Source organism: Schistocerca nitens, chromosome 5, assembly GCF_023898315.1.
Source record: "Schistocerca nitens isolate TAMUIC-IGC-003100 chromosome 5, iqSchNite1.1, whole genome shotgun sequence".
NCBI classification, from domain to species: Eukaryota; Metazoa; Arthropoda; class Insecta; order Orthoptera; family Acrididae; genus Schistocerca; species Schistocerca nitens.
The window spans coordinates 587,306,621-587,323,870 of NC_064618.1; the positions used below are offsets into that span (position 1 = coordinate 587,306,621).

Sequence of the window (17,250 nt, forward strand, 5' to 3'; positions counted from 1 at the left end):
TCCATTGAAAATAAAAATGAATTGAGAGCTGCCTCTTGTAATGATGAAGTAGATGTACAAACCAAAGTTAAAGCAAATTTGGACAGAGAGAACCTACAAATTTAAAAGCTATTATTTCTGTTTTTGTGGTGAACTTGATGGACCATGACACAGTTAAGTTTATTATTATTCTGAACACTATTTATTATTAATTTTTATTTGTTAATTTACAACCCCTAATTCAATCATATCTTTATTTCAAAGGAAACATTAGCCGACTTAGTGTCAAGCAAAGCATTGATGTGTTCTCTTGCCTGAAGATTATGGACACTAATTTTATTCAAAAATGCCCTTCTTCATAGACAACCAGAACTTCATATGTAGACGATAAGAAATTAAGGAGCTAAAGGCTGTTAACGTCTCTGTTGAAAGGTGTCTTAAATTAATGGAAGATTTTGTTGGACTACTGATGGCGGATGAGGAGCAATAGGAATTTTATTGTGTTGTGTTCAGTAATGTCATAGACTGTACCTGGATTGAAAGAAAGGAAAACCATTCTTTAGAATAACTAACACATCCTAAAAAGCAAGCGGTATTTAGTTTTCTTGTTGTACTGTCCTGAATAACTTTTACACTGTCTGAAAGCTGCAAACCCTAACATTCCCAGTATTAAAATTTGTTGCACTGGTCGATGTGGTTCGTCACCATGCTGAGATGAAATTTTTTCCAGAGAAAATCCAGCTAAATAGAAAACATTTAAGGGTTGAGGGTAAAATATTTTGGAAACTAAAAGTTTTGGGCAAAAAAAAAAGTTCGTAATGTCCAGGAAGGTAGCATATTTTTTTGACAACCAACTGAAGTGAAGTGGATAGGGGAGAGATGTTATGGGTGTGGAGGAATGTGGATAGGGTGTCTTGGCTCTGAGTCCAGATCATGAAAATACCATCAGTGAACCTGAACCAGGCAAAGGATTTGGGGGGGCTATGAATATTTGCTCCAGATGACTCATAAAATTGTGACATAGGAGGGCGCCGTGCAGTTGCAGATGGCTGTTCCATAGATTTATGAACATAATTCTCCTCAAAGAAATAGTAGTTGTGTATTATGATATAGTTGGCAACATACATGATGTATGAGGTAGTGGGTTTGGAGTTTTAAGACTTGAGAGAGGGGGTATTGATGGTAGTGATCAACAGTGGCAAGGCCATGGAAATTAGATATAGGTGCGTAGGGAGGTGGCATCAGCAGTGATGAGCAGTGATCCACGAAGTAAAGGAGTGGGGATTGTGGAGTGTCAGCGAAGGAAATGTTCAGTATCTTTGCTGAGAGAGACAAGGTTAGAGACAAGGTTTATGGCAATTGATTGGGGATGTTGGTCAATAAGAATGGAAATTCTTTCAGTAGGAGCTCAATAACTGCCTAGAGTGAAGCATCAGTGGTTATTGGGAATGGGGCTGAAGGTGAGACCTTTGGATAGGATTGAAACTTGTGTGGGACTGAAGATTTTGGTGAAAAGGTTGACAGTAATGGGGTGTGTTTGGGTTCTGGCTTTTCATGGAGTGTTGTTACGGAGTTTTAAAGGATGTGGCAAACTGAAAAAGTCAACTATGTAGGGTCTTAGTGTGATGAGAGATGATGTGGAGGGGAGGGGAAGTGAGGTTCATTGTGATTAGGGTAGATGTTAATGGACAGTGGTGGTCCGAGGTGGGAGAAGGATGCCAACAGATTGGACAATTTATGGAGGTTGTGTTTGGAATACTCTTCTGGGTATTAGAGGGCAAGTGTTTAAATTTTGGAGATGTGATGTATGTAGTCAGGATTGCACAGTAACAGTATCTTGTGCAGGGAATAGAGGTTTTCAGAGATCCCTGGGTCATGCATATGTGTTTCTGCAGTATCAAGTTTATGAGAGATAAGAACTAGCAGACTCGGAAAATTGAAGGTCATTGTGGGAGGAGGAGTGAGATCTTTATGGTTAGTCTGTTAAGGGGGCAGAGTGGGTGGGGGCTTTATTCCATGGCTTAGGTAACAGTTGAGGAACAGGATGTGGGACTGGATTTAAGCTAGGAATAGGGATACTATTCTGAACTGATGCAGATTGATGGAGCAGCGGTCCAGTTGGGTAAGGATGGTGCTAGGAAAATGAGAAATGATGTGCGAAATGGGACAAATGAAAGTGTTAGATTGTTGTAAATGGAACTGGATAAGAGTGTGGGTTTGGGGAATGAAAAGGACAAAAGGAGGGTTACAGGGTTGTTCTTTAATCTTGAGGATATTTGATGGTGTGTAAGTTATGATGCATGGGAAAGAAAAAGGAAAGACCTTATGTTCTGATGGGAGCAATGTGTGAGGAGGATGGGTGGATTTGGAGATGAAATATAGTTAATTGTTAGAAGAGCATTGTAACTGTGATCGGTGGATGGTGGTTCATAGAATAGTGTGTGATGCAGTCAGACTGCGAAGGGCTACGAGATGTCAAAAAAACCACATTGGTTGGGACTGCTGTAGCACGTGCTTAACATAGGCAAGAGGTGAGTGGTCTTCTTTAATCCTAAAATCATTTAAATTCTACCAGAACTTTCCAACTATACTTACTTCTTATTTAGCATTTCTTGCATAATGTTGGTCCTGCTGTCACCATCAGTGTCTGTGTTACTGCTACCGTCACACATACAAACAGTTCCATAAGAGATTCAGCAGGAAGAGAAGTAATTTTCTTCTTTCTACAAGCATTTAAAATTATTGACTGGGCCACTTAAAGTTCAACAACATCTAGGACTGCAACATGGAACACTCATCACCTTACAATTCTGCCTTTCTGATGGGTGATCACATGTTTGGACACAAATATCCCTTCTTCCATCAGGCAAAATTGTATCACCAAGTGCCAAGTGATAGAACAATGACTTTTGTCTGAGAGGCTGCAATCTGATACTAGGGGTACGATTATCATATATACATACATACATAAGCTTGTAGCAACTGAGTACATACCATGACCCTAGTTGGGGGTGGGGGATCAGCGATAAATACAGGTGAGGCAGCCTATCTAATAAAATTTTTTTTACAGTACCATTGTGCTTGAAGTCAAAACAATGATCATAGATCAGGTGCGTCCGCAGCTAGTGGTCTAGTGGCTAGTGTTGCTGCCTCTGGATCACGGGATCCCGGGTTTGATTCCTGGCTGAATTGAGGATTTTCTCTGCCTGGAGAGTGGGTGTTTATGTCGTACTCGTCATATCATCATCATCATTATCATCATCATTTGTGACGGTGGCAAGGTTGGATTGTATAAAAAACAATTGGACTGTGTAAAAATTGGGACTTTGTACAGTCTCTGGTGACTATGCAGTTGAGTGCCCCACAAACCAAACTTCATCACAGATAAGGTGAATAGAATATTAAGTGCCTGAGTAATGAGTTTTCTTTATTGTAAGTGATTGTGATGCAATGATTTCACTGTTTGTGATCAGCTTGGTTACCAGTTGTTCTTTAAATATGAAATTAATGCTTGGTATAATGAGGGAATTCGCTTACAGATGTCTGAAGTATTACAATCTCTTACGTGTGAAGTATTATAATGTCTTCGGTGTGAGGAATGTGGCATGCTACTTACTTGCATTCACAGCAATGACTAAACAGAAAAAGGCACTCAGGAAAAACTCACATAAAATGTAACAACTTATGTTAGTGTTGTTACAACCATTTTAAAGGCCTCCTTTATGTCTAGTTGGCCTAAGCTGGATGCTCTTGTGTTGCAAGAGGTAAAATGATGATTACTTGAACATTTATTTTAATTGGGTTATTAACAGAGACAGGCTGAGTACATTTTAATATAGATTCCAAGAAATTATTAAATGTGCATCCACAAATTAGCAGAACTTAGTTGTGTTAGTATAAGTACTATTGCAGATCTGTTGTTTCCTGAATGAAATTTGATGTATATTTGCAGCTGAGTAGTATGCCATCCATAATTCTGATATCCTTTTGAAGATGTGCAAGAAATTCAGATCAACATATGTGGCAGTGATTCAAATGTAAACAGTAAATATTTTGTGAAATATGTATTGTGCATATGTGACACATTGTTCCATAACTTTTTGATATCATTTCTCCCATTCTCAGTACAACTCCACAGTAATCCTTGGGAGTCTGCAGAACCACCGGTGCACTGTACAGCACAATATTTCAAGGGAACTGAATTTCTTGCTGCCCATTGTTTCTTTGAGTTTTTTTAATGTGTGCTTCACGGTTTGTGTACACTTAAAAACATTGATATGATATGAATTTGTGGGTGGAATACAAGTAATGAAAGGAGGAAAGGTAGAACTTATCCTAGGGTTGAGACATTGAGTGAAAGAGTTTGTTCTTAAGATGGAAAAGCATACAAGCGCACATGTGTGCTTGTTTGGGCATTTACTCTTTCTAGATTGCTTATTATTCAGAGCATATGAGAACAATTATTGCAGATAAAAAAAAAGGAATTAGATTTTTAGTACCCTTACCAGTTGTACTTACTAGTTAATGTTTTTGTATTGAAATTTTAAATTGAATCCTTTGTGAATTGAATCTGTAATAAAATGCTTTACTTTTGTCAGGCCTGCATCGTTACTGTTTCTTGCTATATAAACAGCCAGGCAAATTGACATTTGATGAAAAGCGCTTGACAAATAGGTAAGTATGTAATTTAGTTACTTGCACCAATGCTAAATCTAATAATTAGAAAATAGATATTTGACTTCTCTGTCATTTACATTAAAAATACTAATTTTTTGCTACTCTGGAATACTTATTTATGAAAATTCTGTTTTTTGTGTCATTTAGAAACTGAAATATTTTTTTCAAATTATATCAAGTGAATGTGATAGCATTGCCACATTTTGTAATGGTGTTCACAAGCCTGCCCTCTTAATGGCGAATGAAGGACTGTACTATATCAATGCAACACATATACCTTGCTGGTGAGACACATGGGTTACACAGGGAGGCTACTTACCCAGACCACCTGGGAAGCTGGGAATTCACAGGAAAATCGATTTTCTTGAAGTGATAGGGGAAATCTGTGGGAATTGTGAAAGTCTCCAGGGGTAACTGAACTGTATACTGATGTAAAGAATTGTTGGAGTCAGTTTGCTAGAAATCACTCTGAGATTTGTCTTTCAAAGTAATCAGTTATGGAGTCGCATAAGGGAAGATAAAGAAGGGCACTGAATTATTGTGTTTGTTGCTTGATTGCAGTTACCTCTGGCATATTTGCTGATAGTTTATTATTGACTGTGAGTTCTATGGCTCCAGAATCATTTACAGTTATAGGATTGTGAATGTGACAGTGTGTAGTGTGTGCAGGAGAATTTGTCACATAGCCATGAATTTTGTCAGTCACATAAAACCAAGGGTGATCTTTTTGTATTTATTTAAAGAAATCAATATTTGAAAGTACGTTTTATAGAGCAGCCTTCATTAATAAGGTCTCAGTACTCTTTTACTAATTTCAGTGCAAAGTAAAGCTATGCTGACACCGCAATAACATGCTTCAAGCCAGTAGAGTGTAGTGTGTCCCGATTGAAATAAGATGCATTGTTGTTGCTATCAAAGTTTGTTGATATTATATTCCAGGGATAACAGTTTGAAGTGTTTTCTTGCAAGAACTTATCATATTGAGATTATCGCACATTGAAACAGCATGGATGACTGACTGTAGTAACAGTGGAATTTCCTGGATGGCTGGAGCTAATAACTTAGGACTTAGAGTACTGATGATAAAATTGAAATTCCAAGCCAAACTTTGAATAATCAGTAATAAATGCCATGAAACCAAAAAAAATTAAAGACAGTAAAGTAAAACTAAATTCTACATATAACAAAAACTGTTTCAGGAAAAATGTGAATTTAAACTTGTAGAAAGATAGGAAATTCTTTTGTTGAAACAAAATCATCATCCTGTTCCAGAAGGTCATCGTGCAGTTTTTTCTTTTTTTCTTTTGTGAAGTACAGCATATACAGGGTTATTACAAATGATTGAAGAGATTTCACAGCTCTACAATAACTTTATTATTTGAGATATTTTCACAATGCTTTGCACACACATACAAAAACTCAAAAAGTTTTTTTAGACATTCACAAATGTTCGATATGTGCCCCTTTAGTGATTCGGCAGACATCAAGCCGTTAATCAAGTTCCTCCCACACTCGGTGCAGCATGTCCCCATCAATGAGTTCGAAAGCATCGTTGATGCGAGCTCGCAGTTCTGGCTCGTTTCTTGGTAGAGGAGGTTTCAACACTGAATCTTTCACATAACCCCACAGAAAGAAATCGCATGGGGTTAAGTCGGGAGAACGTGGAGGCCATGACATGAATTGCTGATCATGATCTCCACCAGGACCGATCCATCGGTTTTCCAATCTCATGTTTAAGAAATGCCGAACGTCATGATGGAAGTGCGGTGGAGCACCATCCTGTGGTACGTTTAGCTCCCTGCTTGCTTCATTCGTCGACTTCCGCGGGCTACGCGTGAAACTTGCCCGCACGCGTTCAACCGTTTCTTCGCTCACTGCAGGCCGACCCGTTGATTTCCCCTTACAGAGGCATCCAGAAGCTTTAAACTGCGCATACCATCGCCGAATGGAGTTAGCAGTTGGTGGATCTTTGTTGAACTTCGTCCTGAAGTGTCGTTGCACTGTTATGACTGACTGATGTGAGTGCATTTCAAGCACGACATACGCTTTCTCGGCTCCTGTCGCCATTTTGTCTCACTGCGCTCTTGAGCGCTCTGGCGGCGGAAACCTGAAGTGCGGCTTCAGCCGAACAAAACTTTGAGTTTTTCTACGTATCTGTTGTGTGTCGTGACCATATGTCAATGAATGGAGCTACAGTGAATTTATGAAATCGCTTCAATCATTTGTAATAGCCCTGTACTTCAAATGCAATTGCCCCCTGCAGTATATTGTAGGGTCGAAGCGTGAACCCTACGGTGGTGTGTGGATCAGCTGATAACAAAACAGGATAAAACCGTTGGTAAACATCCCTGTTTATGATAGTCCTCTATTCTTGTCAGTTACAAGGATAGGACCACTGCTAGAGAGAAAGTTGTTAGAATCAATGTCATAGGTGGCCATGGATGCACAGCATGCCAGTGTCAGTGTTCCTAGTCTCCAGCTGGCATAGATTACATTGCACAGCATGTCTGATGATGAGGATTTGATTTTTTGGGGGGAGGGGGATGGGATGGGATGGGGTGGGGAGGGGAGGGGAGGGGAGGGGGTGGTGGTGTTGTGTGTGTGTGTGTGTGTGTGTGTGTGTGTGTGTGTGTGTGTGTGTGTGTGTGTGTGTGTGAGAGAGAGAGAGAGAGAGAGAGAGAGAGAGAGAGAGAGAGAGAGAGAGAGAGAGAGAGCGAGCTGGTTGGTTAGTGTTTCTCTAATTCCAGTGTTCCCACCCCGAAACTCTTAGCGCACTGGGTTGTCTATTTGTTGCCTTTGGGCGGCGATGACCTCATTTTCCCTGGTTTTCTTGTTCAGTCAGATCCTCCAGAAGCCGTGCATAGCTGTAAGATTTCACAACTTCAGCTTTCAGAAGTGCTGGATGACATCTTTCTCTTAGTCCCTGCACTCTGAATATCCCTTTTTGCTCAGTGGTAACTGGATTTCAGGCTGCTGACCCCTTCCCTCTATTATGTCGTACTGCTGGTTGACACAGGAACAGTTCATCACCCCAGCAAAGCTGTAGCAATCAATATACTTGAAACTTTATTTAAGAATTGATCATAGTATGATGAAAGAGAAAAAAAGCTGAAGAAGTAGCTTAAGTGTGGGTGGTCACATGAGATGAGCTTGTGATAAGGTGGGTATGAGGTGGTGATCAGATAGCGACAGCTGGGGTTGGAGGATAGTCATTTGAGAAGATGTTGCCATGCATGTGAGGATTATATAATCTATCTGTTACTCAGGCAATTCTGACTTCTTTGCGTACTTGCAGGAGACGCTCATATTTTATAATTTTTCTGATAGTGGATTTTTCTGTTAACTCTGTCTTGTAAGGGGTAACAGATCTCCTTCATTCTGCGGCTACTACTACTCAGCACAATAAAAAGTTATATTTATCAGAGAGAAAGAAATAGAGTAAAATCTACATACATACATACTCCACAAGCCACTATATAGTGCATGACCACTAGTCATTCCCTTTCCACTCACAAATGGAGTGAGGAAAAAAGACCGTCAATGTTCCTCTGTATGCCCTAATTTCTCTTGTATTTGTGGTCCTTACAGACAATGTACATTAGTGGCCATGTAATTATACAACAGTCAACTGCAAATGCCTATTCTCAACAGTGTTTCATGAAAAGTGTTGTTCACTCCAGGGATTCCCATTTGAGTTCATGAAGCTTCTCTGCAATATTTGTGTGTGATCAAACTTACTGGTGACAAATGCTGTAGCACATCTCTGAATTGATTCAATGTATTCCTTTAATCTGACATGGTGGGGATCCCATACATTTGAGCAATACTCAAGAATGCATTGTATCAGTGTTCTGAATGCTGTTTTCTTTGTAGATGAGCTACATTTTGCTAGATATCTCCCAATAAACCACAGTTGACTATTCACCTTTGCTACTACTGACATTATGTGCTTGTTCAATTTCATGTCGCTTTGCGGTGTTACACCTAGATATTTACTCAACATGGCTGTTTTAAGGGACTCATTACTAATACTTTGTTCAAACATTATATGATTAATTTTCCTACTCATATGCATTAACTTTCATTTTTCTGCATTTAAAGCAAGTTGTCATTCATCACACGAAATAGGTATTCTGTCAAGAGTTGTCCTGTATCCTTCTGTAGTCACTCAGCAACAACATTTTCCTGTACATTACAGAATCACCAGGAAACAGTTACAGTTGCTGCTCACCCTCTCTGTATATGTATATAAAGAACAAGAGCGTTCCTATCACACTTATCTTGGGTACTCCTAAAGATGCCATTGTCTCTGATGAACACTTGTCATCCAGGACAATGTACTGGCTTCTGTTACTTAATAAGTCTCGGAACCGCTCACATGTATGGGAACTTATTCCCTATACTTGGACTTTGGTTAGTAGTCTGCAGTGAGCACAGTGTCAAAACAATTTCTGGAACTAGGAATATGAAACCTACCTGTTGCTCTTCATTCATGCCTCACATTCTATTACATGAGAGAACGGAAGCTGAGTTTCGCGTGAGTGATGCTTTCTAAACATGTGCTGATTTGTGGACAGCTTTGCTGTTTCGAGGAAATTTATTGCATTCAAATTTACAATATGTTCAAGAACTCTACAGCAAACTGATGGTAAGGATATTGGTCTGTAATTTTTCAGGTCCATCCTTATGTCTTTCATACATACAGGAGTCACTCGTGGTTTTTACTAGTTAATTAAGACTTTGTGCTTGGCAATAGATTTGCAGTAAATGAAAGCTAACTGAGGGGCCAGTGTACTCTCTGTAAAACCGAATATGGATCCCATTTGGACCTGGTGGCTTATTTGTTTTCAACTCATTTAGTTGTGTCTTAATGCCAGGGATGTGTGTTTTTGCGGAAGTTTTAATTTAAGCTTTCCTTTTGCTGTTTTCTGTTGCTGCATCAGACTGGTTGACAAGTGCCTTGATAGAAGCTTTCAACCCACTCACTACTGATTCTATGTAGTAGGATTCTTGGGTACTCAGCATCTTCTTATGTTAAATTATAACACTGGTAGTTATATATTTTGCACATCAATCTTTTTTATCAAACTCCCCCCCCCCCCCCCCCCCCCAATGCACGAATTTCTACTAACTTATGCCTATCAACGTTTCCACATTTCTTTTTTTGAACCAGGAGTCCAGCAATCTGTGAATCCTCAGTGTTTTAAGAATTTCATTAATAAACAGTGGTGGGTCTTTTCTGCATTAATCCAATCTACTCTCTTTCATACATAAGTTCTCCTTGCCTTCTTGATGGATTTGTTAACTTTGATAACCATAATTGTTGTGATATTATGTTCACTAATCCATGTCTCTGTACTGACACTGTTCATAAGGCCAGTCCTGTTGGTAGTTGCAACGTGTAGGATATTTCCTTTGTATGGTGTGTCAAACTAGCTGCTCTAGAAAGGTTTTAGCAAATGTATTCAGAAATCCTTCACGAGACTACCTTTCCATATCACCTCCATGAACCTGTGATTCCAATCTCCCCAAAAGTTTTGAATTTTTTTCATTCATGCTTAAAATATTTAATGTTATGCTAATGGTACCATCTACAGCTTGGAAATCATTTATTTTATTTTCAGTATCAGGGTGAAAATCAAAACTTACAGCACAGCCTAAATAAGAGATTTGAGACACTTGTTCTAAAACTGAATTATCCAAAACAATTGCCATTATTTTTATTTTGTTACTAGAAATTTTAAAATTGTACTTCTTACAAATTTTGTTTAGCTGGTACACTGATCTTTGGAGGTCATTTTAATTCTTTTGAAGAATAATAATGACATCAGCAAAGAAAAGTACAGTCAGGTATTTCTAATTTGTTATCTTAATTCCTTTGTTTACATTACATTTCTACTTGCGAATATTGAAGTCAATGTAGATATTAAAAAGGGTAGGTGATAGTCAACATCCTTATCAAACATGTTGGTTAATAATTATTTCTTCTAATCAATTTCTACTTGTGTTTATTACAATGCGTGTACTTTTGTAAAGAATTTTCACCACCTCTATTACGCAATTGGGATGCCTACGTTCAAATATAATTTTCTGTAGGCTATCGCGGCTCACATGGTCAAAGACGTTCTCAAGGTCAATGAAGGCCATATGGGTTTCTATATTAAGTTATCTGTGTGTTTTGATGATGTTTTTAATTACAAACACATTGTCTGTGCCTGAACAACGTTGTCTAGATCCGTTTTCCGTTTTATTCTTCAGAAATAGTAGCTTCTGTAATATTCTTCATGCAGTTATTGATCTTTGAGTATAGTTTGTAGCCTGTGTACAAGACTTATGCCATGATATTTTTACAGTTATTATGTTTCCCTTTTTTGAAAGAGAGATCACTTATGCTGTTTACGGAGGGTCTGGGATCTTGCAATTCGACCAACATTCATTTATTAATTGTAAAAGTCTTTTTATCTAGCAGTAGTCCTCCATATTTAATTAGCTCTGCATTTATTCTATCTGTTCAAATAGCTTTTCTGTTTTTCGTGCCTTTCAAATGCTGTTGTAGTTCATCCATAGTAATTGGATCCACTGTTTCATTGTGCATACTTTGTCAAGTATCATCTTCGGCTATCTGTGCACACCACAAATCTGTATAATAATTTAGCCAATGTTCAGTGAGGTGCCATCCTTTTCTTCCTTGTTGAGGGCTTTCATGACCTTGTAGGCACATTGCTGTCTGCCATGTACATTGTGTTCTAAGACTCTTATGAATGAGTCCCATGACTCTTTGTGTGTGCACAGAGCGAGGTGGCGCAGTGGTTAAACACTGGACTCGCACTCGGGAGGACGACGGCTCAATCCCGCGTCCGGCCATCCTGATTTAGGTTTTCCGTGATTTCCCTAAATCGCTCCAGGCAAATGCCGGGATGGTTCCTTTCAAAGGGCACGGCTGACTTCCCTCCCCGTCCTTCTCTAATCCGATGAGACCGATGACCTCGCTGTCTGGTCTCCTTCCCCAAAACAACTCTTTGTGTGCTTTTCACTCTTTGTTTCACAGCATTCCTTTTTGTTTTGTATATTTCCCAGGTTTCTGATGCTTTTGTCAGCAGAAAATTCAAATAAACTATTTTTTTCTGTACTGGCTTCTTTAATTTCTGTGTTCCAAATTGAGTCATTTTTTCCCCATCTGTTTTCTTCCTTTTACCAAGTGCTTCTGAGGCTGCTTCAGTGATGCAGGTTTTGATATTATTTGATTTTATATCTATGTCTTTATTGACTGGTAGTGAAGCAAGCTTTTCTTGGAGTCTGTGCTGATGAAGTTTCCTAATACTATATTGAAACAGGAGATGGACTTCAAACCACCCTTGTTGTTGCTTCTTTTGTAGTTCTTTTGTCTTCTTCCACTTTGATAGTAACCTTATCTTACTGTTTAGAAGGAAGTGGTCACTACCTATGTCACTTCCTCTATAAACACTTATATCTTGCATAAGATTCTTCATTTTATCATTGATTACTATGTAATCAATCACAGACCTTAATCCTCATACACTCCACTTAAACTTGTGATTGTCTTTCTTTCTGCAAAATGTTTTGGTAATTTTAAAATTGTTGGAGGAGGCAAATTGGTTTAGTTCATGTTCATTATTATTAAGGGCCTTTTCTCCAAGTCTGGTATTCCTGGTATAGATAGATTTCCAACTCTTGAATTAAAATCACCAGTGATGACAAAATGATCTGTCTTGTTGATTGTATTCATGTCTTTCTGAAGATCATCAGAAAATGTATCAGAATTATCATTGCCTTCAATAAGGCAGTGGCCCCTGGCAGGGTCCGGTTCTCAGTTCTAAGAATAATTTGAGAACAAGAGCTTCCCTGGAGGGCAGTAAATTCAGGAACTGTGGTATGAATACTCTGGCAGTTTACTGTTAAAATTTTGACATCTGAAGTGTCCTGACTTTGTAAGTGATATGATTTCACTCTCTGCATATTGAGTGTTGAGCATTCATCAGGCTTAAACTATCGCATGGTTTAAAAAGCTTCCGTATGCTCTCCACAAGTACTCTGGTTATGTGAGTAGTGAAACCCTGACACGTCAAAATGAGTACTACATACTCCACCTTATAATACTAGTCCAGAAATCTGCAGCCAAGACCATCACAAAATTGACAGGGTATCTGGTTGGGACCCTCCACAAGTCTCCAGTCCAGAGGACACTAATCAGTTATGTGCATGATACTGCAAATTGTGAGCTTGCCTGCACCCTGCAAGCGAGGCTGGCAATGTTCATGACTTCTACCAGCCACCTGAACGAAATTAGGGTGGCCGCAGGATCCAAGTGACAGGTGTCATTGATGCCGATGCGATCCACAACTTGTTGTTGACTGCACCATGAACCCTCAATATCCACAGGCAGGGCCTCCTCCATGCTCCTCTGCAGGTCTGGGGAGTTAGATAAGGCCCGGGTATTCCTGCCTGTCGTAAGAGGCGCTAAAACATGTCTCTCACATTTCGACCTTTATGTGATGGTCCTTTGTCAGGTTTGACCTCCATCTTTCTAAATGTTCCTGAAGATTGAGCCAATTGGGGAAGGGCACCTTACATGGTGCATCTTGTCCATCGTGCATTGTGATCTTTAGCCCACTCTCTTGTTCTTGCATTGCAGTCGCACTCATTCTCCATGTCTTGGGTGAGGACACCTTCCTGGATGCGTTTTCCACCATGCAGCATGCAGTGTCGCTTTCTGCACCGACAATGACCACGGACTTCTTAGCACCTTATATCAGCATGGTAGCCAGTCTGTTGTGGTGGGGCCACCACGTATCCTCTTGGTTGTAGCCCCCTGGCAACACAGGGATTACTCTGCTGGTGCCTCCACCATTAACTCCCCACGTATGCCATGGAGTAGATGCCCATCTCCCTGGGGCATCAGGACTCCCAGCAATGGCCATCCTGCCATGTGGCCCTTGCTGAGGCTGGGTGGCGCCCATGGGGAGGGCCCCCTGGTCGGAGTGCATGGCATCAGGACGGATAACATGCCATGAAGTGTAGGACATCATTTCTTGCTGGTGGTCCGCCACCAGCAGTCTCTAAGCGGCCAAAATCTAACGTCAGTGCTAAGAAATATGACCCCAAATTGTTCCCCTCTCTGGCCACACCATGGGAGGAACACGAGGCTAAGGATGGCAGTGAAGCTTATTTGCCCCAGTACCTCGTATGTATGAGAGTTGATGGGGAATCTTTCATGTCCATGAATCCTCAGTTTTTTGTGCACCATTTGGAGGACAAGTTTGGGGAGGTGTCGGGCTTGTATAAAATGCACTCTCGATCAGTCTTCATAAAAACAGCATCCTCTGCCCAGTCACAGGCATTACTCACTTGTGACAAGTTGGGGGATGTTTCTGTTACCATCACACCCCATAAGAGCTTAAATATGATCCAGGGTATTATATTCCACAGGGACATTCTTTTGCAATCTGACGACGAGCTGCGTGCCAATTTAGAGCCGCGAGGTGTTCGTTTCGTCTGGCACGTCCATCGGGGCCTGAGGGATAATCAGATTGCCACCGGTGCCTTCATCTTGGCCTTAGAGGGTGACACATTGCCCGAGAAGGTCAAGGTGATGTCTACTGCTGTGATGTCAAGTCATATATCCCTCCCCCAATGCAGTGCTTTAAGTGTTGGAAGTTCAGCCATATGTCTTCCTGCTGTACTTGTGGCATCACATGTTGAGATTGTGGATGTCCATCACATCCCAATACTCCATGTGCCCCACCTCCCATCTGTGACAATTGTAGAGAGCACCATTCACCTTGCTCGCCAGACTGCAGGATTTTACAGAAAGAGAGGAAAATAATGGAATGTAAGATACTGTACAGACTGACCCACACTGAAGCTAAGAGGAAATTTGAGCGCCTACATCCTGTGGCTATGACATCCTCTTACACTGCCGCTACGAGAACAGTTGTCGCCCCCATCAGTTCCTCGCATTTCTGTTGCCTCTCAATTCGACTAAATACCTAGCAATTACAATTACGAGCAACTTAAACTGGAAAGACCACATGGGTAATATTGTGGGGAAGGTGAAACGAAGACTGCGCTTTGTTGGCAGACACTTAGAAGAAGAGACAAACCCACTAAAGAGACAGTCTATATTACACTTGTACGTCCTCTTCTGGAATATTACTGCACAGTATGGGGCTATCTCTGCCAACACCCAGATACTTCACAGATACACATGCGATGTGTAGAACGTGTAGACGAGCATTGTCCTGTTAAAAATGGCACCACTAAATCGTCGCATCAGATGTAACACATTAAGACGTAGGATGACTGAATCAGGAAGTCCTCCCAGCCAGGGAAACCCAAGGAGCAGTGAGAGAAATCCCAAAAGAAGGTTCCCAAGACTAAGGGAATTGTGGTGGCACCCAGACCACCGCTACTTACAAGCTCTGTGTCCGCAGATGAGGTGGAGATTCTGGTGTCTGCTGAGGACGTATATCTCGCCAGACCCTCAGACACATTGGATATAAACTGCTCAGGCAAACGTTGGTGGCAGCAGGTGACCCTGTGGCGTAAACTGCCTCATTGAATGTTCCATGCCTTCCCAGTCTCACGATGTCATTTTCCAGTGAAATTGCAGCATTTTTTCCACCGCCTAGCTGAGCTACAGCAACTGTTAAGCTTTGCACCTGCTTTCTGCAATGCCCTCCAGGAAACCTGGTTCCTGGCAATGTGCACCCCCTGCCCTCCACCGCTATAAGGGATACTACAGGAACCGTAGCACTATAATTGAGTGTCAGGTGGAGTTTGCGTTTATGTCCTAAACTCAGCCTGTAGTGAAACTGTGTTCCTTCTCACCCCTCTTGAAGCCGGTGGCTGTCAGAATAAGGACGACACAGGAAATAACTGACTGCAATATATGTCTTCCTCCAGACAGTGCAATATCCCTGAATGTATTAACTGCAGTGATTGATCAACTCCCTGAACCTTTCCCACTTTTGGGAGATTTTAACACCCATAACCCCTTGTGGCGTGGTATCGTGCTTACTGGCAGAGGCAGAGATGTCGAAACTTTACTGTCTCAGTTCGACCTCTGCCTCTTAAATACTGGGGCCACCACTCATTTCAGTGTGGCTTCATGGTAGTTACTTGGCCATTGACTTATCAATTTACAGTCCGGGGCTTCTCCCATCTATCCACTAGAGCACATGATGATCTTTATCCCTCACTCTTTAGGGTGCCCCCGGCAAAAGGCAGTCCCTAGATGGTTGCTGGAAGTCGCTGAAGCAATTAAGGATCGTCGGCAAGCTCTACAGCAGCATAAGCGGCACCCTTCCGTGGAGCACCTCATAGCTTTCAAACGGCTCTGTGCCCGCGCTCACCAAATTATCAAACCGTGGAAGCAGGAGTGTTGGGGAGAGATATGTCTTGACCATTGGGTGCCATACGTCACCTTCCCAAGTCTGGGCAAAGATCAAACGTGTTTTCAGGTACCAGACCCCAACTGATGTTCCCGGTGTCACCATAAATGGTGTGTTATCTACTGACGCAAACGCGATTGCTGAGCACTATGCTGGAGCCCCTGCATCGTAGAATTATCCCCAGCCTTTCGCACTCTCAAATGGCGTCTGGAAAGGAAAGTTCTTTTGTTCACTACACACCACAGTAAATCCTATAACGCCCCATTTATGGAGTGGGAGCTCCTCAGTGCCCTTGCACACTGCCCGACACAGCTCCTGGGCCAGATTGGATCCACAGTCGGATGAATAAGCATCTCTCTTCTGACCACAAGCGACATCTCCTCATAATTTTCAACCGGATCTGGTGCGATGGCGTCTTTCCATGGCAGTGGCAGGAGAGCACCATCATTCCAGTGCACTAACCTGGTAAAAACCTACTTGATGTGGATAGCTATTGGCCCCTCAGCCTCACCAACATTCTTTGCAAGCTGTTGAAATGTATGGTGTGTTGGTGGTTGGGTTGGGTCCTGGAGTCACATGGCCTACTGGCTCCATGTCAGGGCGGCTTCTGCCAGGGTCGCTCTGCCACTGTTAATCTTGTGTCCCTCGAGTCTGCCATCATCATATCCTTGCCACATTATATATGAGTGGGGTCTCTGAGGCCCACTCCCGATTTTTATCCAGAATTTCCTGTCGCTTTGTACTTTCCATGTCCAAGTTGGTGCCTAGTGTCCTACCGTTCATCCAGAACCAGAACTTTACCTTAATGAGGATCCACTCACTGTAGTGGAGACATATCAATTCTCAGAACTGGTTTTAGATGCCCGGTTGACTTGGCTTCTTCACCTTCGTCAGCTTAAGTGGAAGTGCTGGCAGCTCCTCAATGCCCTCTGCTGCCTGAGCAACACTGAGGTGCAGATCTCTCTACGCTGTCGCACCTCTGCAGAGCCCTTGTTCAATCCCACTTTGACTGTGGGAGTCTGGTTTATGGTGTTTGGCGTCGCCCTCAGCATTGCGTTTACTTGACCCAGTGCCCCACTGTGGCGTTCGCCTAGCGACAGGAGCTTTTAGGACAAGTCCGGTGACCAGCGTCCTTGTGGAGGCTGGAGTCCCTCCATTGCAGGTTAGGCTTGCATAACTACTG

At 41.6% G+C, this 17,250-nt stretch overlaps 1 protein-coding gene across 5 annotated transcripts in view; it reads left to right on the forward strand.

Moving 5' to 3' along the window:
- The window catches only part of LOC126259351 (protein D3-like), a 73,262-nt gene that overhangs the window by 47,145 nt on the left and 8,867 nt on the right, over positions 1–17,250 (forward strand). For all 5 annotated transcript variants that reach the window (XM_049956074.1, XM_049956073.1, XM_049956077.1 and 2 more), the window contains exon 5: positions 4,578–4,653. In XM_049956074.1, coding sequence (XP_049812031.1) covers positions 4,578–4,653 — 76 coding nt within the window. The remainder of the gene's footprint in view (positions 1–4,577; positions 4,654–17,250) is intronic.